The 24,375-nt window shown below is 38.2% G+C and overlaps 1 protein-coding gene across 5 annotated transcripts in view; it reads right to left on the bottom strand.

The window, feature by feature from the left end:
* The window catches only part of FANCM (FA complementation group M), a 60,975-nt gene that overhangs the window by 14,583 nt on the left and 22,017 nt on the right, over positions 1–24,375 (bottom strand). For 2 of the 5 annotated variants that reach the window (XR_011250169.1, XM_069558802.1), the window contains exons 10-14: positions 19,142–19,348; positions 17,203–17,416; positions 11,212–11,369; positions 10,015–10,170; positions 3,332–5,243 (exon numbers count right to left, since the gene is read on the bottom strand). Coding sequence is in view for 4 of the 5 variants with exons in the window: in XM_069558802.1 (XP_069414903.1) it covers positions 3,332–5,243; positions 10,015–10,170; positions 11,212–11,369; positions 17,203–17,416; positions 19,142–19,348 (2,647 nt within the window). In the remaining variant the exon portion in view is untranslated. Of the gene's footprint in view, positions 1–3,331; positions 5,244–10,014; positions 10,171–11,211; positions 11,370–17,202; positions 17,417–18,439; positions 19,005–19,141; positions 19,349–24,375 lie in introns of those variants that run through there. The other 3 variants (XM_069558803.1, XM_069558804.1, XM_069558805.1) reach the window with 3 other exon arrangements.

Below are 24,375 nucleotides of genomic sequence, written 5' to 3'. Positions count from 1 at the left end.
CATGTACTGCCGAGAGCTGCAGAATTGGTACTTTTGAACTGTGGTGCTGGAGAAGACTCTTGAGAGTCCCTTGGACTGTAGGGATATCAAACCAGTCAGTCCTAAAGGAAAGCAACTCTGAAATCATTGGAAGGACTGATGCTGAAGGTGAAGCTCCAACACTTTGGCCACCTGACGCAGTCAATTTACTGGGAAAGACCCTGATGCTGGCAAAGACTGAAGGCAAAAGGAAAGGGGATGGCAGAGGATGAGATGATTAGATAGCATCACTGACCCAATGGACATGAAATTGAGCAAACTCTGGAAGACAGTGAAGGGCAGAGGAGTCTACAGTCTATGGGGGTCTCAAAGAGTTGGACGTAACTGAGCGACTCAACAACAACGAATGAGGTGCTCTAAGCAAGATTTCCAGACATGTTTAAGGTATCACCTATGCTTCTTGTTTAAATGTGAAAGGAGAGAAAGGAATTAAACAAAGTATATTAAACATGAAACAGAGGAACTTTCCTGGTGGTCCAGTAGCTAAAACTCTGCACTTCCAATGTAGGGGCTCAGGTTCAATCCCTGGAACTAGATCCCACGTGCCACAACTAAGACTTCGCATGCCAGCAGTTAAAGATCCCACATGTCGCAGCTAAGACCTGGCACAGCCAAATCAATCAGTCAGTCAAAACATGAAACAGTTGAAACTTGCTGGTTTTGAAAATTACCAGCTTCTCCAGATGGCAAACAATGTTAAACTAAGAAATCTTCCAGGCAAAGACCTAATCTAGAAGACTGCCAGGAAACTACAGTCCAGATGATGCTGAGGGTATAACTGTAAACGCTTTAAGACCTCAGAAAGATCAAAGGTGGCGCCTCAGAGTACCATTCAGTCAGATGGTACTCTAAACGTTTTAAAGATGTCTCTTACAGTCCCTCTCAAACAACAGATCTTCTAAGAAGATTAAGGAACTATCTTTACACATCTCAGCAGAAGCCAGAATTAGAGAAGAATTTACCTCCAAAAGATCTGTGGACATGGCTAGTAACAGAATGAACCTCAAATAAGATTCACAAGAGATCCACAAATATTTATGACAATTCGATGAGGAAAAAACCCACAGCCAGCTACAACTTAAAAGGGGCAGAGACAGTACAAAATGAAGAGGCCCCTGGATCCCCCAATTTTACCAGAAGGACGCAACCTGAGAAAGCTCCACAAGTGCTACCTATTAGGAAACTGGACTAGGCATCCAGAGGATAGAGCCAAGAACCACGGAGAATTATGGGGGCTTTGAGTACTAATCAAGAAACTTTCAATCTTGGTTCTGCTTAGATTTTAGAATTACCATGGACCCAAGATTCCTGTGTGCTTCCCATCATCCGTCCTCGCTTTCAAATAAACCATTTTGGAAGCAGATTTTACACGCCCAGTCAGATCTTCAGATGACTGCAACCCTAAGTGAAATCTTGACTATAATCCCATGAGAAATTCTAGGCCAGAACGACCCAGTTAAGCAACTCTGAAATTCCTAAACTATAGAAACTGTGAGATAAATGCTATCTTAAGCCACTAAATGAGGGGGAGTAATTTTTTACACAGCAGGAAAAAAAACCTAATACAAACCCACACGGTATATTTGTCCTTATGGTCTGTGCTAATAACATATCTACCTAGACAGATTATTGCATATATATATAACATGGTAAATGATCCTAAATTTTCTATTTCAATTAAGTGGAATAACAAACACTAAAAAAAATCACTAATAAATAGTTCCTTGATGGCTATGTATTCAGAATTATATTGCCCAAGGTTAGTCATTAAGTCGGAGAAGGCAATGGCACCCCACTCCAGTACTCTTGCCTGGAAAATACCATGGATGGAGGAGCCTGGTAGGCTGCAGCACATGGGTTCGCTAAGAGTTGGACACGACTGAGTGACTTCACTTTCACTTTTCACTTTCATGCATTGGAGAAGGAAATGGCAACCCACTCCAGTACTCTTGCCTGGAAAATCCATGGACGGAGGAGCCTGGTAGGCTACAGTCCATGGGGTGGCTAAGAGTCGGACACGACTGAGTGACTTCACTTTCACTTTTTTACTTTCATGCATTGGAGAAGGAAATGGCAACCCACTCCAGTGTTCTTGCCTGGAGAATCCCAGGGACGGGGAAGCCTGGTGGGCTGCCATCTATGGGGTCTCACAGAGTCGGACACGACTGAAGCGACTTAGCAGCAGCAGCAGTCATTAAGTACAATGCTAGAAAAAAACGTTTTAATGCAAATCTGACACAAAGACAGAAAAATTATCTCACTCATTAACAAAGACTTAATATAAAGGTGTTAAATATTAAAGGACCTAGGCAACATACTTAGTAAAAAAGCGTGTTGGAGTATATCCAAAACTATGTAGACAAGTTAGTTTTAAAAAATTAATTGTATGTCCAGAACTTATAAGTTTTTATCTTAAAACATTCATGAATCATAAGATTTACAGAGGAAATTCTCATTTTATGCTATAACTACTCTTTTCCCTTAGCCATAAAGAGTAAAATTCAGAAATGGCCTTTTATAATAATCTGTACATAAACTAGAGTTGAGTTCTATAACAGGATCTAAAGGATATTTAAATCATTATATTTTTGATATATAAATCACAGGTATTTAAATCATCCATTTTCTGGATTTTCTATAGAATTAGATTATACAAATCCAAAGATTCCTATAGATCTTCTATGACCTTATCTCAATTTTTTAAATACAGTCTTATTTCTTAATTTTGTCATATAAATCCCCTACTTTATACTACCCCCCCAAACTTTACACTTTCCTTCTTTCCCTTTGCTTCCATCATTTTACAACATGCAAATTCTCTTTTGATTATCTTCAACATGTCCAAATCATTAATATTCCCAAGGAGCCAAAATAAAAACCTACATTAGAAGTCAACATTTTCAATCTAAACCAGTTCAAAATGCTTTCATCTTCTGAACCTAAATGTCCACCATCTTATTATTCATCTGGTAGTTATTTCCATATTTTACTGATATCTTTTCAAATTTATATGTCACACAATTGTTTGTGTTTTACAATTAAGGCTAGAGCCAAATCTTACACTTCTGTTTTACAGTGTCCAGCACAGTACCTTCCCACGGCATGCATGCCATAAATACATGGAGAAAAAAATAAATCCTGTATCAGTAAACATCAACATGAGGACTATATAGTGCATCAACTATCTAATTCAATATACATATACTGAGAAATTACATTTTATAAAAATTATAGAATCTGATCCAAAATAAATATTCTAGACAATCTGTGCTTTATAAATTTGGAATCTTACCTTCAGTAGAATGGCAGGATCGATGCAGATTGATTTGTTTCTTGCTTTTATACTTTTCTGTAGAAAGTCCTGAATCACCAAAAGTTGAATTCAATGTTTCTTTGAAACTGTGTAGATTTACTTTTCCCATGTTAGAACCTGACTTTTTAGCCATTTCTATTCTCTTCTTAGAAAATGAGTTCAATATATTTGATTCAGAAAGTGGTGTGCTCATAACTTTCTCTCCTACTGGCAATAAAAACTGAGAAAAACTAGGAGACATAAATTCTTTACTTTTTGTTGCATTCATTGAAAACCATGAACAAGCTGGACTCTGCTTATCTTCACTTGATGGGTGAGTAGTTGTTACACTTGTAGAATTATCAACATGGGCTCCTGACATGACTGCTTGATTTGAAACACAATTTGTACCATTTATCTGCTTAATGTCTAAACGCCTTCCAGGTAGATCATCTAAAATTTTATTATCTGTATCTGATGCATGGTCCACTACTTCATCCTCAGAACCTGTACTACAAAACCCTAAATCGAACGTAACAGAAAATAAATCCTTAGAGCAGTCAAAACTGTTTTCATCATTATTCAATTTTCCCTCATGTATACCTCTCAAACCTTCATGAGATTTCCAACTATTAGTATCACAGACAATTTGATCTTGGGGTTCAGAATCATTCTCTAACAAAAGTTCATCAGAAATGAAGAACTGAGAGACTGGTGCCATTTCACTTACAGCAGTTCTGTCTGATATACATAAAGATTCACATTTACTGTTCAAGGGAGGAGGGCTCACATTAAACTCCGTATTAACATCTTCAAATAATAATAAACTTTCATCCTGAGCAGTATGCAATATTGGGAGGTCACTGTTATCAACATCATGATTCTTTTCTTCAGCAAAATCCTTTGAAGGGCCGACGTTTATTTGAATTTGATTGTTGGATACTAAATGTTCATTTTTACTATCTTTATGTACTTTATCAGAGTCACAGAAGCTTGACTCATCAGAAATCTTATCATTAGTTGTACCACAAAGGCAAGATTTTTCAGAAGGATGAGTAATAAACGTAAGTGAATTCAATTCTAAATTCTGTTGAGAATTTACAGCTGAACGTGACATTAAATTGGTGGATTTATCATTCTGTAAGCACTCTGAGTAGGGTAGAAAAACTGAGTTTTCAAGTGCAGAACCCTCAGAAATTTCATATTCCAAATCTGATAGTCCACTGAGAGGCGGAGGAGACTGTGATAAAAATCTCTCTACATTAGCTAGCACCTCTTTTGTTAATGAATGACAATTAAAAAATTGGTCATCTGTTTTCGCTGTATCAAGCTCATCCTCAAATGAAAGAAATAAGCTAGATGAAAAAGATTTCTCATCACTGAAACTGTTATAACCAGAATCAAAAAATTTTCCAGTAAATGAATTAGTAGATTTATTTGTGAACTGACCATCTGTTAGCAATCCACATGACGGATTACCTCCATTTTCACTGACAGTGCATGCGGCAGTGACGTCACCTGTATCTGATGCCCTTTTACCGTTTCGTAGGTCTACCTGAAGAATATGTTCAGCAGTAGAACTGTCATCGGTATCTAAAGGCTCCATGTCAGCATCCTTATTTTCCTTTTCAGGCTGATCTTTTTTCAGGTTTTCAGAAGCCTTTTTTTTTAAAGAAGGAATTTTAGTAGATTTGATAGGAATTTGTTTAAAAATTTCAGCACATTTTTCTTCAGATTCTGTTATTGAGACTGATTTCCCGTAATTTATATTATTTGCAAACGAAGACTTCCTGTTATTTGTAAAGGTGCCATTGGCAGAAGGATTATATTCATTTCTCGGAGCACTAGACCCTGAGCTAACATCTTCCATTCGTAAGTAAGGTTTAATTTCTGATTCATAGCTGCATTCTCCCTATAAAGAAGGAAAATGAAAAAATCACAAGAAAGCTATATTTTTGTTTTAAAACAAAAATTCTAAGAGATGAGCTCTTTTCTGTTAAAATATTTTCCAAACAATATTGCATTATTCAAATTATTTTACCTTAAAAATTATTCTAAGTCAAACAAAATTAAAAATGACATTTCTGTGAAATTATCACAAATTATCTTTTATCAGTTAATAGTTTTGTATTCCCAGTACCTAGTACATAAGAGAGCCATGATAAATATTTGTAGAAAGTATAAATTTAATTAATATTTAAAATATTACTATACTTTTTTCTTAACATTTAACTGCACAATGATTCTAACTTCTTAAAAAAGATATTTAAGAATTAACATATATAAATGAGAAACACATACTTATGTGAAATTTACTCTCTTGATGATAAACTAAGAACAGCTTTTAGAACATTTGAAATAATGGTACCTATATGTCTTCTAGGCTGTAAGCTAGAATATGCTATTTTAAAAAAATTTCTCAAGAACTCTTCTCATGAATTTCCACGTCTTATATCTAAATCTAAAACTACAATCTCCACCATCCCTGACTCATCCTTCCCTCTTGCCACTAAATGCCACGTTAATCAGGATTCCTCTACTATTCAGGAACTTAAGCAGTTAACTCTCTGCTTTCTGTATAATAAATACAATAAATATTAAGGTGAGAATGTCTGTTACCCTACTAGGATATATGCTCCCTACAGAATATTTAATCTGTCTTCTTAACCAGTGTAGCCATGGGGCCTAGAACAGACCATGCCATATAGAAGGCACTAAATAAATGCGCTACTTTGATGCACAGCCTTTGCTGGCACATCCCAGTACTGAGTACATGAGAGGCCCATGACAACTATTTGTAGAAAGCACGAATTTAATTAATACATAAAACAGGATTATAAACATCTTTTTTCACTTGTAGGGATCCACAAATAATTACTTTATTTATATGTATTCATGAACAACAGCTAATAATAAAATTGGCAGCTACAATCTATCAAGTAATTACTATGTGCCAGGTATTATTCTAATTGCTTTACATGTACTAAGCCACTTAATCCTCAAAACAACCTTGTGACAAAGAACCATTATTCCCAACTTATAGAGGATACTGAGGCACAAAGAGGTTAGTTAGTTAGTTGGTTAGTTCAATTGCTCAGTCGTGTCCGACTCTTTGCGACCCCATGAATCGCAGCATGCCAGGCCTCCCTGTCCATCACCAACTCCTGGAGTTCACTCGGACTCACGTCCATCAAGTCCGTGGTGCCATCCAACCATCTCATCCTCTGTCGTCCCCTTCTCCTCCTGCCCACAATCCCTCCCAGCATCAAAGTCTTTTCCAATGAGTCAACTCTTCGCATGAGGTGGCCAAAGTACTGGAGTTTCAGCTTTAGCATCATTCCTTCCAAAGGTTAAGTAGATGCAAAAAGTAAGATTCTAACTCAGGCATTTTGGATTTCACACGCACAACAGGTTCACCATTCTGACTCTCTCAAAGAATAATCATCAGGAAGTTACTCAAGGAATCACTAGTTCTCTAAACTACCAACAGGATAAAGGAAACATACTAAATAACCTATATGATAGGGAAATTTCAACAGATCAAACAAGAATACTAAAGTTGCTTTACAAACATTTATATAAATCATTAAACAGGAATTCCCTGGAGACCTAGTGGTTAGGACTTGGTGCTTTCACTGCCAGGGCGTGGGTTCAATCCCTGGTTTGGGAACGAAGATTCTACAAGTTACGTGGCACAATCAAAAAACAGTTTTTTAGCCATTCAGTTCAGTTCAGTTGCTCAGTTGTGTCTGACTCTTTGCAAACCCATGGACTGTAGCACGCTAGGCATCCCTGTCCATCAACGACTCTGGAGTTTACTCAAACTCATGTCCATTGAGTCAGTGATGCCATCCAGCCATCTCATCCTCTGTCGTCCCCTTCTCCTCCTGCCCGCAATCTTTCTCAGCATCAGGCCCTTTTCAAATGAGTCAGTTCTTCCCATCAGGTGGTCAAAGGATTGGAGTTTCAGCTTCAATATCAGTCCCTAAAATGAACACTCAGGACTGATCACCTTGAGGATGGACTGGTTGGATCTCCTTACAGTCCAAGGGACTCTCAAGAGTATTCTCCAACACCACAGTTAAAAGCATCAATTCTTTGGTGCTCAGCTTTCTTTATAGTCCAACTCTCACATCCATACATGACTACAGGAAAACCGTAGACAGAATTTTGTCAGCAAAGTAATCTCTCTGCTTTTTAATATGCTGTCTAGGTTGGTCATAACTTTTCTTCCAAGGAACAAGCATCTTTTAACTTCATGGCTGCAGTCACCATGTGCAGTGATTTTGGAGCCCACAAAAATAAAGTCTGTCACTGCATCCACTGTTTCCCCATCTATTTGCCATGAAGTGATGGGACCAGATGCCATCATCTTCGTTTTCTGAATGTTGAGTTTTCAGCCAACTTTTTCACTCTCCTCTTTCGCTTTCATCAAGAGGCTCATTAGTTGCTTCTGCCTTAAGGGTGGTGTCATCTGCATATCTGAGGTTATTGATATTTCTCCCAGCAATCTTGATGCCAGCTTGTGCTTCTTCCAGCCCAGCGTTTCTCATGATCTACTCTGCACACAAGTTAAATAAGCACGGTGACAATATACAGCCTTGACATACTCCTTTCCCTAACTGGAACCAGTCTGCTGTTCCATGTCCAGATCTAACTGTTGCTTCCTGACCTGCATACAGATTTCTCAAGAGGCAGGTCAGGTGGTCTGGTATTCCTATCTCTTGAAGAATTGTCCAAAGTTTGTTGTGGTCTACACAGTCAAAGGCTTTGGCACAGTCAATAGAAGCAGAAGTAGGTATTTTTCTGCTTTCTCTATTGCTTTTTCTTTGATCCGACGGGTGTTGGCAATTTGATCTCTGGTTTCTCTGCCTTTTCTAAATCCAGCTTGAACATCTGGAAGTTCATGGTTTATGTACTGTTGAAGCCTGGCTTGGAGAATTTTGAGCATTATTTTGCTAGCACGTGAGATGAATGTTAATTGTGCAGTAGTTTGAACATTCTTTCCATGAAATTAAAAGACGCTTCCTCTTGGAAGAAAAGTTATGACCAACCTAGATAGCATATTGAAAAGCAGAGACATTACTATGCCGACTAAGGTCCGTCTAGTCAAGGCTATGGTTTTTCCTGTGGTCATGTATGGATGTGAGAGTTGGACTGTGAAGAAGGCTGAGCGCCAAAGAATTGATGCTTTTGAACTGTGGTGTTGGAGAAGACTCTTGAGAGTCACTTGGACTACAAGGAGATCCAGCCAGTCCATTCTGAAGGAGATCAGCCTTGGGATTTCTTTGGAAGGAATGATGCTAAAAGCTCAAGCTCCAGTACTTTGGCCACCTCATGCGAAGAGTAGACTCATTGGAAAAGACTTTGATGCTGGGAGGGATTGGGGGCAGGAGGAAAAGGGGACGACAGAGGATGAGATGGCTGGATGGCATCACTGACTCGGTGGACGTGAGTCTGAGTGAACTCCAGGAGTTGGTGATGGACAGGGAGGCCTGGCGTGCTGCGATTCATGGGGTCGCAAAGAGTTGGACACGATTGAGCGACTGAACTGAACTGAACTTGAACATTCTTTGGTATTGCCTTTCTTTGGGATTGGAATGAAAACTGACTTTTTCCAGTCCTGAGGCCACTGCTGAGTTTTCCAAATTTGTTGGCATATTGAGGGCAGCTCTTTCACAGCATCATCTTTTAGGATTTGAAATAGCTCAACTGGAATTCCATCACCTCCAGTAGTTTTGTTCGTAGTGATGCCTCCTAAGGCCCACTTGACTTAGCATTCTAGGATGTCTGGCTCTAGATGAACGGTCATACCATGATTATCTGGGTCATGAAGATGTTTTTTGTATAGTTCTTCTGTGTATTCTTGCCACCTCTGTTTTATCTCTTCTGCTTATGTGAGGTCCATACCATTTCTGTCCTTTATTGTGCCCATCTTTGTATGAAATGTTCCCTTGCTATCTCTAATTTTCTTGAAGAGATCTCTAGTCTTTCCCATTCTATTGTTTTCCTCAATTTCTTTGCATTGATCACTAAGGAAGGCTTTCTTATCTCTCCATGTTGTTCTTTGAAACTCTGCATTCAAATGGGTGTATCTTTTCTTTTCTCCGTTGCCTTTTGCTTCTCTTCTTCTCATAGCTGTTTGTAAGGCCTCCTCAGACAATCATTTTGCCTTTTTTGCATTTCTTTCTCTTGGGGATGGTCTTGATCCCCTTTAGCCAATGAAAGAGAAAGTGAAGTCACTCAGTTGTGTCCGACTCTTTGCAACCCCATGGACTGTAGTCTACCAGGCTCTTCCATCTGTGGGATTTTCCAGGCAAGGCCATTTCCTTCTCCAGGAGATATTCCCGACCCAGGGACTGAACCCAGGTCTCCAGTGTTGTAGGCAGATGCTTTACCATCTGAGCCACCAGGGAAGCTCCCTTTAGCTATTAAATACATTAAAATTTCACTCTTGTCTATCAGTATTCACAGATGGCATTCTTCTAATTAGGCCTACTTCTACTAAGATAGAAAACTAGTCCACTGAGATCACAAGAAGCTACACAGAAAAACAAAATAGTTTAGCTATGATTATTTATAATAAATACTTGTTTCTTATAATACTGACTTCAAATTAAGAAGACTAAAGTATTCTAGTTTCACTGTCATGCCAGCGAAAGAAAGTTACAGTAGGCTCTTACCTCTTCATGTCTCATTCTTTCTATCATTTGCATAATATTTATGAAATGGTGACATCGATCTGAATGGTCAACTTGATATGTAGGCAAAGGATGATCCTGCCATAATCTCCATTCAGAGAGAGACAGTTGATGAATTCCAACGGTTGGTTCTTCTGTCTTGATTAACAATAATTTAACAGAACAAAAACCAAACATACTCAGATTTCACACACTGATTTAAAAAATACTTAATATACAGATAATTGGCATACCGTAAATAATTTTAATTTACTTAGGTATTTTCCACTAAAATTTCAGGTGAAAAATAAAATAACTTTATGAACTACAAAGATGTCCTTTTAAATACATCTTAAAAATAACTGTTACATGTATTGCTTATAAAATTAGAAAGAAAACTATGTCATTAAAAATAAAATACATAAGTAAATAAATGTTAGATGAGTTACTACTTGGACATATTCCTGTTTATATAATTCCATGTTAAGAGTTTTTGCTAGATTATGTACTATAATCTAATAAGGAGGTATTCATAATCTCTCAGTGATACTGATCCCAATTCTTCATGCCTGCTGCCATTCCTTACTTTCCCTGTTAGTGAAAAAAATTTGGATTCTCAAAGCCAAGTATTTCAAACCCTATAAATCTTCTCAAAGGTATCTTTCTTGAAGTTTTTTTTCTATTTCTCTGGGTACATATGTAAGCTCTGATCAATTCGTTTGACTTTCCTTATGCTCATCAATAATTTGTTCATAATAAAACAAGTCTAATATTCAATTTAAAGTTTTACTCTAATTTCAAAACAAAAAGTAAAAACTGGTTTGTACAAAGACATTCATAATAGCATAATTTTATACGAGTAATATACTGAAAGTAATTCTAAAACACAACAGAGAAATAGTTGAAGTATGGTATATTACAGAGTAACATAACAATGATAAAAATTACACCTACACAGAAATATTCATACGAAGAAAGTAATAAAGTCAGAATTTATATAAATATATTATAGTCATATAAAAAATATATACAATAAGAAATATAAGAAAATTAGTTTTACCAAGACAATTCTTTAATATTCTTTCTAAAATTGCTTACATTCTTAATTTTTGACCTTCTGATCATGAATACTCATTCTCTTTACTTCCAAAGCTATTGCATAGTCACTATAAAGGACATCTGAAAACACATTTAACTTACTGGTCTGTTCTCTTCATTGTGTAAAGATAGAAACTGAACTTGAGGCAATGTTATTTCCTGAATTTCATCAGTGTCTCTTAATCTATATCGTCTATTCCATAATTTAAATTCTTCTTCTGATAAGAACCAATCATCCTTTGAATTACTCTGCTTTATTCCTAGAAGTTTAAAAAATAATTGAAAACAGGTTTAAAAAAATCTGCTAGACAAACACAAAATAAAAGACATCAACTCAAACTCTCTACATGTTTCTGCTAAACCACCAATTCTATTCCTTAAAATTCGGTTTCTTCATATAAACACTCTGGTTATTACTTCCCGTTTCTACATATCTCCTAAACTTCTCTCACCTTTTTGAAAGTACTAGGGCACCCTTCCACGTACAGCTAACCTTCATTAACAAAACATCACCAGGTAGTGCTCAGTCTTGTATTCTTTTGGACTCTATCTATTTTGTTGTCTAAGACTTGGAAGGAAACAGATAACATACAAAAGAAAACTAGCATCATGATTCTATCTTAACACTATCAGAAAGTTATCTGAAGCTGGTATGGATTCAGGAGAGATGCTAAGACTAAAAAGAGTTTTAGCTAGAGTCTTAAATGCAGGGTGGGGTGGGACGACAGCTTAAAAAGGACAAGGAAGACCTACTGTTTTAAAAAATGACATGATAATATACTTTTAAAAAATGCATAGTAAATTAGTCCTTTATTATTTCCATAATCTTTATAAAGGAAAATAATCACCAACATGGAAAGGATTAAAAAATATTAAGCTGTAACTCTGGTCCCAATAAAGATGAGGGCAAAAAAAGAAATCAGAAAGATACTGAATTGGAAATCAGGAAACTTCTGTCTTAGCTATTCCCAAATATTACATGAAAGCTTTTGCAAAATAAGGGGTTTAAATTAGGTGATCTCTCAGGTCTTCAGATCTAGCAATCTGAGGCACTGAGACTTTTGAAACAGAAACATATTTCCTTCTCCTAGTCATGTTAAATATATTCAGACCTCCAGCCTAAATGAATCAAATATATAAAAGGTGACATTTATACATACTATCTTATTAGCAAGATGAATCACTCACACTTGAAAAATCAAAGAAAATGGAAGAAGAAAAGCATAGAAAAATGTACATGAGCTAGATATAAGAAAGCCTTCCTCAGAGATCAATGCAAAGAAATAGAGGAAAACAATAAAATGGGAAAGTCTAGAGATCTCGTCAAGAAAATTAGAGATACCAAGGGAACATTTCATGCAAAGATGGGCACAATAAAGGACAGGAATGGTATGGACCTAACATAAGCAGAAGAGATTAAGAAGAGGTGGCAAGAATACACAGAACTATACAAAAAAGATCTTAATGACCCAGATAATCATGATGGTGTGATCATTCACCTAGAGCCAGACATCCTGGAATGTGAAGTCAAGTGGGCCTTAGGAAGCAACACTACGAATAAAGCTACTGGAGGTGATGGCATTCCAGTTGAGCTATTTCAAATCCTAAAAGATGATGCTGTGAAAGTGCTGCACTCAATATGCCAGCAAGTTTGGAAAACTCAGCAGTGGCCACAGGACAGACAAAGGTCAGTTTTCATTCCAATCCCAAAGAAAGGCAATGCCAAAGAATGTTCAAACTACTGCACAATTATACTCATCTCACATGCTAGCAAAGTAATCCTCAAAATTCTCCAAGCCAGGCTTCAACACTACATAAACCATAAACTTCCAGATGTTCAAGCTGGATTTAGAAAAGGCAGAGGAACGAGAGATCAAATTGCCAACATCCATCGGATCAAAGAAAAAGCAAGAGAGTTCCAGAAAAATACCTACTTCTGCTTCTATTGACTGTGCCAAAGCCTTTGACTGTGTAGACCACAACAAACTTTGGACAATTCTTCAAGAGATGGGAATACCAGACCACCTGACCTGCCTCTTGAGAAATCTGTATGCAGGTCAGGAAGCAACAGTTAGATCTGGACATGGAACAGCAGACTGGTTCCAGTTAGGGAAGGAGTATGTCAAGGCTGTATATTGTCACCCTGCTTATTTAACTTATATGCAGAGTAGATCATGAAAAACTCTGGGCTGGAAGAAGCACAAGCTGGCATCAAGATTGCTGGGAGAAATATCAATAACCTCAGATATGCAGATGACACCACCCTTAAGGCAGAAAGCAAAGACGAACTAATGAGCCTCTTGATGAAAGCGAAAGAGGAGAGTGAAAATGTTGGCTTAAAGCTCAATATTCAGAAAATGAAGATGGCATCTGGTCCCATCACTTCATGGCAAATAGATGGGGAAACAGTGGATGCAGTGACAGACTTTATTTTTTTGGGCTCCAAAAGCACTGCAGATGGTGACTGCAGCCATGAAATTAAAAGACACTTGCTCCTTGGAAGAAAAGTTATGACCAACCTAGATAGCATATTAAAAAGCAGAGACATTTTTTGCCAACAAAGGTCCATCTAGTCAAGGTATGGTTTTTCCAGTAGTCATGTATGGATGTGAGAGTTGGACTATAAAGAAAGCTAAGTGCTGAAGAATTGATGCTTTTGAACTATGGTGTTGGAGAAGACTCTTGAGAGTCCCTTGGACTGTAAGATCTGACCAGTCCATCCTAAAGGAAATCAGTCCTGAATATTCACTGGAAGGACTGATGTTGAAGATGAAACTCCAATCCTCTGGCCACCTGGTGTGAAGAACTGACTCACTGGAATAGACCCTGATGCTGGGCAAGATTGAAGGCAGGAGAAGGGGATGAGAGGATGAGATGGTTGGATGGCATCACCGACTCAATGGACATGAGTTTGAGCAAACTCTGGGAGTTGGTGATGGACTGGGAGGCCTGGCATGCTGTAGTCCATGGGGTCACAAAAAGTTGGACAGTACTGAGTGACTAAACTAGTAATATTTTTAGAAACAATTACTAAACATATGGTTAATTAACATCTATAAAAATTAAATGATCACTAAGCGGTGTTGGAGAAGACTCTTGAGAGTCCCTTGGACTGCAAGGAGATCCAACCAGTCCATTCTGAAGGAGATCAGCCTTGGAATTTCTTTGGAAGAAATGATGCTAAAGCTGAAGCTCCAGTACTTTGGCCACCTCATGCGAAGAGTTGACTCACTGGAAAAGACTCTGATGCTGGGAGGGATTGGGGGCAGGAGGAGAAGGGGACGACAGAGGATGAGATGGCTGGGTGGCATCACTGACTTGATGGATGTGAGTCTGAGTGTGGTGCAAATCATGGGGTCGCAAAGAGTCGGACACGACTGAGCGACTGAACTGAACTGAAGAAAAATGTACACCAACCTAACCAAGTTTTGATCATACTATTAGTTTAATTATTGAAGAGAATTTAAACATATACTATCTTTTCATTTTAACCATAATTTGGCAAAATCTTGTAAAATGATAGGTATATTTCTATTAAGTGAATTTCATTAGGTTTAACAGGCATATCCACAAAACATTGATTAATGGCTCTGAGTTAAAGGAAAGAACATTAGCAAATTTAACTAAGTCCAAAGAAGGTGCCCAGGAAGGGGAAGAATTCTGAAACTTCATAGTAATGAAAACCAGTGGAAAAGTCAGTTGAACAAACTTGAGAGTTACTGTCTTCAAATATATAAAGAAACTGCCACCGAGGTATCTCAAAGATCAAATCCATTTTTGTGTCTAGAAGCTGTGGGCAAATAAAGTCACCTGCCATTTCAGTAAATAAAGGATGTTGTTGGGGCAATCGGCCATCAGCCACTGCAGCTGCCCCTAAGGGGGTTTCAGAACAGAGAAAAACAGAATACTGGCCCTAGGTAGTTAAGATTTATATCAAAGGAATAATTTCAGTGAGCTGAAACTCTTGCATCTTCCCATACATAAAAAAAACACTAAAATCATTAACTTGAGAGGTCTAGTTTTCTGGGATTAGCAGTAATCTTTTGATGTTTAGTGACTGGGTTTTCTCTCAGCAAAAACTCCTACGTATCCTGGCTCCCCACTTGCCTCTTTGGAACAGTCCCTCAGAGCTAGCTGAGAGGCTTCCTTCCTGTGCTATAGTCCTCAGTAGTACCCTGAATAAAACATAATTCTCAACTTTTATGTTGTGTATTTTTTTCAGTTGACAAAGCCAAAATTAAATCAATGAGAAAAAGATACAAAGACAGATTTTTTTTCTTAACAAAAGAACTCCTTTTATATGTATTATCAACAATGGAACGAACTCTCATAAAAGAATACAATTTCCATTAACAGAGATGTTCAAGCTGAGGCTTGATATACATTTGACATGGAGAGGGAAATAGCAACCCACTCCAGTATTTTTGTCTGGGAAATCCCATGGACAGAGGAGCTTGGTGGGCTACAGTCCACGGGGTCTCAAAGAGCTGGACATGACCTAGAGATTGAATACTCACAGACACACACTTAACAGGCGTGCTATAGAAAACATCCCTATCTCGGTAAGTAACTGGACCAGATGATTCCTGAGGTTTCTTCCAAAGTTTAGAATATATTTTATGATTCTTTAATATTTCAAGATATTGTCTTGATATCACCAAAATCTTCGCAGTTCTTAAGCTAGCCCTCTCCTTACTATGCTCCCTGGCACCAAAGTATTAATATTTGTTCCTCACTGGCTCAGTATCACCAGCTTACTCTAATTTCACCACTATCTGGTGTAACAGTAAATTAAAAAAAAAAAAAATTCTCCTTTGCAGAAATTCCCCCTGCTTCTCTGAAAGCAATTCCACAGATACTTTTTAATATTCCTAAATCCTTTATTTAACTCTCTGATATGCATGCAAATCTTTGTAAAGGCAAAGCAAGTCTCTAGCCAGTTTTTCAAGCAGAAATGATTTTCTTAAGGACCTAGGAGACATCTCTTTGAAATGTAAACATCAAGGAAGATAGTGTCCCTGTCTCCCAGACAGCTGGGGAGTTTCACCTTGGCACCTTTCTCTGAGCTCTCCCTATCTGCTTGTCATAGAGACAGAAGTTTTATTATTTCTTTGGATAAGTGTTAGGTGCTTAGTTGTGTTTGTGATCCATAGACTATGATTTGCGACCTATGGTTTGTGACCCCATAGACTGCACCTTGCCAGACTCTTCTGTCCATGGAATTCTCCAGGCAAAAATACTGGAGTGGGTAGCCACTCCCTTCTCCAGGGAATCTTCCCAACCCAGGGACTGAACCTGGGTCTCCTACATTGCAGGCATATTCCTTACTGTTTGAGCTACCAGGGACATGAGGATAAAGGCAACTAGTTAACACAAATGGCTACCTCAATTACTGGGTGAATTTGGAATTAACTATGAAAGAACATAGGGTACCCAGGTAGCTCTGTGGTAAGAATGTGCCTGTCAATGCAGGAGATGCAGGTTCAAGTCCTGGGTCAGGAAGACCTGCCCTGGAGAAAGAAAAGGCAATCTACTCCAGTATTCTTGCCCTGGAAATCCCAGAGGAGCCTGGAGAGACTACAGTCCATGGGGTCACCGAAGAGTGAGACATGACTTAACAACTAAAACAACAACAACAATGAAAGAACAAACAGCAAATGGTGCTTCCTCTTATAAGAAGACAAGTTACTGTTATAATCTTAAGAACATGATGTAAAGGATTAATACTGTTTAAATGAATAGGCTAGAATTTCGTTCTTTCTCTTAACTTGGTGGATTGCTTACAATGCATATTGTAATATGGCTTAATGCTTATTCAATAATAAAACTGTTTTCTTCTTTTCTACATTTTGTAAAGTGGATTCTCTGGGCTTATATTTTTAGTTTTCCCAACACTGAGCTTCTTTCATTCTGTATTGCCAGTACCTGGTTCCCTTTGCCACATTAATCATCTCTCTTGTATCCTTCTCAAAGTGAACACCTATAACATACTAGAATGTATGTTGATTTTCTCATAGAATAGATCAATATATGACCTGCTAACAAATAACAGAAAAACAAATGTGTGTCTCAAATGCAAAAAACTGTATTTACCACTCCTGTAGGAAAAGATAGATGACTTTCGCTGCAAGTTCCGAGAAGGCTTCTCTGGTTCATAGACACCATGTGTAATGAACATCTTATGTAATTGTGGGTTGACTCCATCAGGAACCATTCGTGGACTTCCTTGGTAAAAATGAAGGACCTGCCTATTACCTGAAATAGCTTTATAAATACTTCTTTTGTTGCACTGACTTTGATTATAAGTCTGAAAAAAAAAAAAAGCAAAATCATTTTATTTCTATATAATCACCTAGCCATAACAAGTAGTTATTATATCACCCTGAGTTTATTCTAAACAGCAAATTAAACTCTGATCCACTTAAATACTTGAGGGACAGAATATATGTTGTCTTAAATTTGAAGCCTATTTAAGTCTTAATGAAAATCATTTCAAGATTTATTCTTACTTTAGTAACTATATTGTACCAACAAAGTCTGTCTTTTATTCAGGATCTTGCTGTTTTTGAATAAGGTTAATATTTATATATAAGTATAAACTGCTTTAAAAAAGTACTATTTTTAAATTTCAGCTTGTCACTTCATCTCTCTACGTGTCAATTTTCTTTACTGTATACAAGAAAATCCCTAGTACTACCCTGACAGTGTTGTTGACATTATTTAAATAAAACAATCCATTTGAAACATTTGCAACAGTGTCCAGCACAAAGCAGGTACTCATGAAATGTGGTCCATTATGACTTTTTAACAGATAAGAAAACTAACACTTAAATAGAGGTTAAGTGAGTTGCCTAAGGTAATACAATTAGTTAGGACCCAATTCCACTCAGTGATAATACACAGACTTTTAAAAGCTGCCAGACATTTCATTTATTAGAATTATTTCATAGATAAATTGGATGTTACATAAGAATATGCTATAATAACATTAAAAGTACTGGTGGAAAAAGAAATTCATTTTTCAGGATGATTTTCATAGGGTTTCTGAAACACTTCAAATCAATTGTTTAAAACTATCATCATTAATGAAAATTCCTTAATGTAAAACTATTTAAAAAATATTTACTTGGCCATAGAAATAGTCCCACTCAGTTATAAAAGTTATTAACACTTTAGTGTACATATACAGAATATTATTATGTACATCATATTTATGAAGGCCTGTCACCCAAGATTTATGAATATCACCCAACGCCTTATCACTTAGAATAGACATTAGTAAACTTCCACAAAGGGTCAGAAAGTAAATATTTTGGGCTTTGTTGGCTACCTTGGCACATATTTTTGGTTGGTGGGTGGGTTAGTTGACTGATTTAGGCAACTCTTCAAAATGTAAAAAATATTCTCAGCTCACTGTAGTTATTAATAAGACAACACCTAAACACAAAAGAAACAAGCCTTAAAAGCACAGGGAAATAGTCAGACAAGGTAATACTTGATTTTTGTATCTATGTGTTGCTAAATTAATACTAAAGTACAAAGATATGGTCCTTTATACCGGATAAAATTTATGAAGCTGAGTCTAGTTAAAAATTTTCCTAATTACAAGAAAACAATAGGTAGTATCTAATACAAAGGGAACGGAGAAGGCAATGGCACCCCACTCCAGTACTCTTGCCTGGAAAATCCCATGGATGGAGGAGCTGGTGGGCTGTAGTCCATGGGGTCGCTAAGAGTCGGACACGACTGAGCGACTTCACTTTCACTTTTCACCTTGATGCATTGGAGAAGGAAATGGCAACCCACTCCAGCGTTCTTGCCTGGGGAATCCCAGGGACAGGGGAGCCTGGTGGGCTGTCGTCTATGGGGTCGCAGAGTTGGACAGACTGAAGCGACTTAGCAATACAAAAGGAAACAAAAATCAATCACAATTACCTACAGATTGTTTGGACTTTGAATGTGAACAGATTGATACTTGTCTTTAGGTTCCGTTTCTCAAATTTTGAATGTCAGATTATGCTTGTCTACTTACGCGTTCCTCTCTTCCTTCAGCAAGGATAACAACAATCCTGCCCTGACGTCTGCGGCCAGTTCTACCCATTCGCTGTATAAGACGAATTGGGCTCTTCTGGGCATCAAAACATATTATAAGGTCAACTTCTCCGATATCCAAACCTTCTTCACCAACGCAAGTAGACACCAACGTATTGTAACCACCACTACGAAATTGTTTCACTACCTAAAATTAGAATTTAAAAATAATTAGATGCAACTAGAAGAGAACTGCAAATCAAAGCATACTTTTTCCATCTGCCCCTGAAATCAGATTAAAAATCAGCACCCAAAATACTACCAAATAGGAAAACAAGCGGTAAAATGGCAATATAAACCAAGAGAGACAGTGGTACAGTGCAAAGCAGAGTCCCAATTCCTTTGCTTTAATGATGGTTATGATTCCAAAAGGTTCTTCTAACCATTTACACATGACTGAGAAAGCACAGATATTTTTAACATCACTAAAAAGGGGGTAGAGCATGTAAATGGCCCCAGAGCTCTCACTGCTATTTATCATATTCTATTGTCAGTCAATTTTAGAATTATAGTAAGTTTAATAATTAAACTATGTTTACTTCTAGCATTCATATTTTAAACAGAAATGGAATAACAGCAGTAGAGAATGGACTGGCGGCTGTCAAGGGGGAGGGGGCTTGGGGAGGGATCCAGTCAGGGGTTGGGGTTAGCAGATGTAAACTTCTGTACATAGAATGGACAAGCAACAAGTTCCCACTGTAGAGCACACAAAACTATACTCAATATCCTGTGATAGGCCATCATGGAAAACAGTATTTAAAAAAAGAATGCCTGCATATGTGTAACTGAATCACTTTGCTGTACAGCAGTAATTAATACAACATTGTATAAATCAACTATACTTCAGTAACAAAAATTTTAGTTAAAAGTACAATTCATACTATATTTTTTTTGCACTGCTATTCCAGTGAAGGGTAGCAGAATATGGCAGCCCAAGTATGACTATAGGAGTTTAGATCATGCTGCCCCAGCCTATGCTGCTTTTGGTATACTGATTACTTTGAGCTAAAGGCACTCAAAAAAAAAGCAAGTGCTGTTTCTCTGGCCACTTATCTGCCTAAAAGCAGATCCTCCAGAAGGAACTCAACTGTCATAAATCCCTTCCCCAGGAATTTAATCAACTAGGGAAAACTAACTCAGCAAGAGACTGAAAGTCCATACCATAACCAAACAAACTTCATCACAATCTATCACTCATACTTCCCATCTTTTAAGTATCCCATCTTTTAAGGCCCCATTCATCTTCCCTGAAAATAATTTACTCTCCTTTGTGCCCACCACTCCTCTTTCCCCATAAGATGCTATTTAAATATGAATTCTAAGCCACTTCAGGGAGTTACTCATTTTTCCCTCGGCATTTTCCCACGCGTCCATGAAGTATACATGTTTGTTTGTTTTTAATTTATATTGCTTTTCAGCTGTGCTCAGGCTTTTCTCTAGATGAGGTGAGCAGGGGCTACCCTCCAGTTGTGGAACTTGAGTTTCTCAGTGTGGTAGCCTCTCTTTTGAGGAGCACAAGCTCTAGGGTGCATGGGCTTCAGTAGTTAGGACTCCCTGGCTCTAGAGCACAGACTCAAAAGTTGTGACTCCTGGGCTTAGTTGCACCATGGCATGTGGGATTTTCCCAGACCAGGGACTGAACCCATGTCTCTTGCATTGGCAGGTGGATTCTTTACCACTGAGCCACCAAGGAAGCCCAGTATACATTTGTTAATAAGCTTCAGTTTGTTTTCCTCTTGTAAATCTGTCTTTTATTACAGAGGTCACAGCTAAGAACTCAGAAAGGCAGAGGGAAAATTTTTTCTTCTTTTCTTCACCAGGATTCCCTGATCAAGTTACGGGAACTACACTAGCATGACAATGAGTTAATGAAAAAGTCAAAGTCAACTCCTTTATCTCAGATCCCACTCTAAATTTGTCAGTAAGCCCTGTCAACTTGACCTTCAAAATATATCCATAATCCAATCATTTATCGCAAACTTCCCTGCTTCCATGTAGTCCAAGCCACCATTATCTTTAGCTTGAATTATTGTAATAATTCTTCCAATTGGTCTGTTTCCACCCTTGGCCCCTAGTTTATTCTGAAGACAGCAGCCAGTGTGATTCTTTTAAAGCATCAGTCAGGCAATGACCCTCCTCTGCTCTAAATTCTCCAAGGGTTTCTGCTCATCTCACTCCAGTCATTAAAATAGAAATGACCTGCAAGATCCTAAAGAATCTGGAGTCCCACTTCTGTGACATCATCACTTGCTTACTTAAACAGACTCTTTTGAGGGCAGTGGAGACTGGTATAAGAAGTATGTAAACAGTAGGAGTCCTCATCTTTTCACGTTGACAAATTCAAGAAAGAATCTTTGAAAAGAAATTAGCTGTTAAAGACATACCTAATTGTCAGAGACTGTTCAAGTGCACACTTAAACAGTTAATCTTGAAAATGCTGTACACAGTTTTAAAAAAAGCAATAAAATTTTCCCCAAAGCACAACTAGAACTCAGAAAACTTATGACCAATATTCAGCACATACAGCTACCTTAAATATCACCATGGTTTCTTTTCTCTGACCACATTTTGAAGATTTTTAAATAATAGAAAAAAGTGATACAATCATTATTTGTTTGGAATAAATAACTAAAATGACTTCAGATAAATAGTAAACATTTCTTGAAGGCTCTGTGGTATGATTTCATTTAATGTTTACAATAGGTCTATGGAGTGTGTTTACAGATAATGAAACTGAGGCACAGTAAGTAAAAAAATTTATCAGTGGAAGAGCCAAGACTCCAACCTATATAGTGTGATTCCAGAGCCTTTCTGCTCAAATGTGCTTCAGTTCAGTTCAGTTCAGTCGCTCAGTCGTGTCCGACTCTTTGCAACCCCATGAATCACAGCACGCCAGGCCTCCCTGTCCATCACCAACTCCTGGAGTTCACTCAGACTCACGTCCCCTGAGTCAGTGATGCCATCCAGCCATCTCATCCTCTGTCGTCCCCTTCTCCTCCTGCCCCCAATCCCTCCCAGCATTAGAGTCTTTTCCAATGAGTCAACTCTTTGCATGAGGTGGCCAAGGTATTGGAGTTTCAGCTTTAGCATCATTCCTTCCAAAGAAATCCCAAGGCAGATCTCCTTCAGAATGGACTGGTTGGATCTCCTTGTAGTCCAAGGGACTCTCAAGAGTCTTCTCCAACACCACAGTTCAAAAGCATCAATTCTTCGGCACTCAGCCTTCTTCACAGTCCAACTCTCACATCCATACATGACCACTGGATAAACCATAGCCTTGACTAGATGGACATTAGTCGGCAAAGTAATGTCTCTGCTTTTGAATATGCTATCCAGGTTGCTCATAACTTTTCTTCCAAGGAGTAAGCATCTTTTAATTTCATGGCTGCAGTCACCATCTGCAGTGACTTTGGAGCCCCGCAAAATAGTCTGACACTGTTTCCACGGTTTCCCCATCTATTTCCCATGAAGTGATGGGACCGGATGCCATGATCTTCGTTTTCTGAACGTTGAGCTTTAAGCCAACTGTTCCACTCTCCACTTTCACTTTCATCAAGAGGCTTTTTAGTTCCTCTTCACTTTCTGCCATAAGGGTGGTGTCGTCTGCATATCTGAAGTTATTGATATTTCTCCCGGCAATCTTGATGCCAGTTTGTGTTTCTTCCAGCCCAGCATTTCTCATGATGTACTCTGCATATAAGTTAAATAAGAAGGGTGACAATATACAGCCTTGACGTACTCCTTTTCCTATTTGGAACCAGTCTGTTGTTCCATGTCCAGTTCTAACTGTTGCTTCCTGACCTGCATACAGATTTCTCAAGAGGCAGGTCAGGTGGTCTGGTATTTCCATCTCTTTCATAATTTTCCACAGTTTATTGTGATCCACACAGTCAAAGGCTTTGGCATAGTCAATAAAGCAGAAATAGATGTTCTTCTGGAACCCTCTTGCTTTTTCCATGATCCAGCGGATGTTGGCAATTTGATCTCTGGTTCCTCTGCCTTTTCTAAAACCAGCTTGAACATCAGGAAGTTCACAGTTCACGTATTGCTGAATCCTGGCTTGGAGAATTTTGAGCATTACTTTACTAGCATGTGAGATGAGTGCAATTAAAATATTCAAAAATTAAAAAAAATACTTTTTTGTCTTTCAAAATATGCCTCCATTCAGTTCAGTCACTCAGTTGTGTCCGACTCTTTGACCCCACGGACTGCAGCACACCAGGCCTCCCAGGCCATCACCAACTCCCAGAGTTTACTCAAACTCATGTTGATCGAGTTGATGATACCATACAACCATCTCATCCTCAGTCATCCCCTTCTCCTCCAACCTTCAATCTTTCCCAGCATCAGGCCCTTTTCAAATGAGTCAGTCAGTTCTTCGCATCGGGTGGCCAAAGGATTGGAGTTTCAGCTTCAGCATCAGTCTCTCCAATGAACACCCAGGGCTGATTTCCTTTCGGACGGACTGGTTGGATCTCCTTGCAGTCCAAGGGACTCTCAAGAGTCTTCTTCAACACTACAGTTCAAAAGCATCCATTTTTCGGTACTCAGCTTTCTTTATAGTCCAAATCTCACATCCATACATGACCACTGGAAAAACCACACCTTTGACTACACAGACCTTTGTTGGTAAAGCTACATCTCTGCTTTTTAATATGCTGTCTAGGTTGGTCATAACTTTTCTTCCAAAGAGCAAGCGTCTTTTGATTTCATGGCTGCAGTCAACATCTGCAGTGATTTTGGAGCCCCCCAAAATAAAGTCTGTCACTGCTTCCACTGTTTCCCCATCTATTTGCCATGAAGTGATGGGACCAGATGCCATGATCTTCGTTTTCTGAATGTTGAGCTTTAAGCCAACTTTTTCACTTTCCTCTTTCACTTTCATCAACAGGCTCTTTAGTTCTTCGCTTTCTGCCTTAAGGGTGGTGTCATCTGCATATCTGAGGTTATTGATATTTCTCCCGGCAATCTTGATTCCAGCTTGTCCTTCATCCAGCTCAGCGTTTCTCATGATATACTCTGCATACAAGTTAAATAAACAGGGTGATAATATATAGCCTTGATGTACTCCTTTCCTGATTTGGAACCAGTCTGTTGTTCTATGTCCAATTCCAACTGTTGCTTCCTGACCTGCATACAGATTTCTCAGGAGGCAGGTCAGGTGGTCTGGTATTC

Source organism: Ovis canadensis, chromosome 18 (genome assembly GCF_042477335.2).
Source record: "Ovis canadensis isolate MfBH-ARS-UI-01 breed Bighorn chromosome 18, ARS-UI_OviCan_v2, whole genome shotgun sequence".
NCBI lineage: Eukaryota > Metazoa > Chordata > Mammalia > Artiodactyla > Bovidae > Ovis > Ovis canadensis.
The sequence above is the reverse complement of the archived record's forward strand: the minus strand, read 5'-3'. Positions and strand labels throughout refer to the sequence as shown.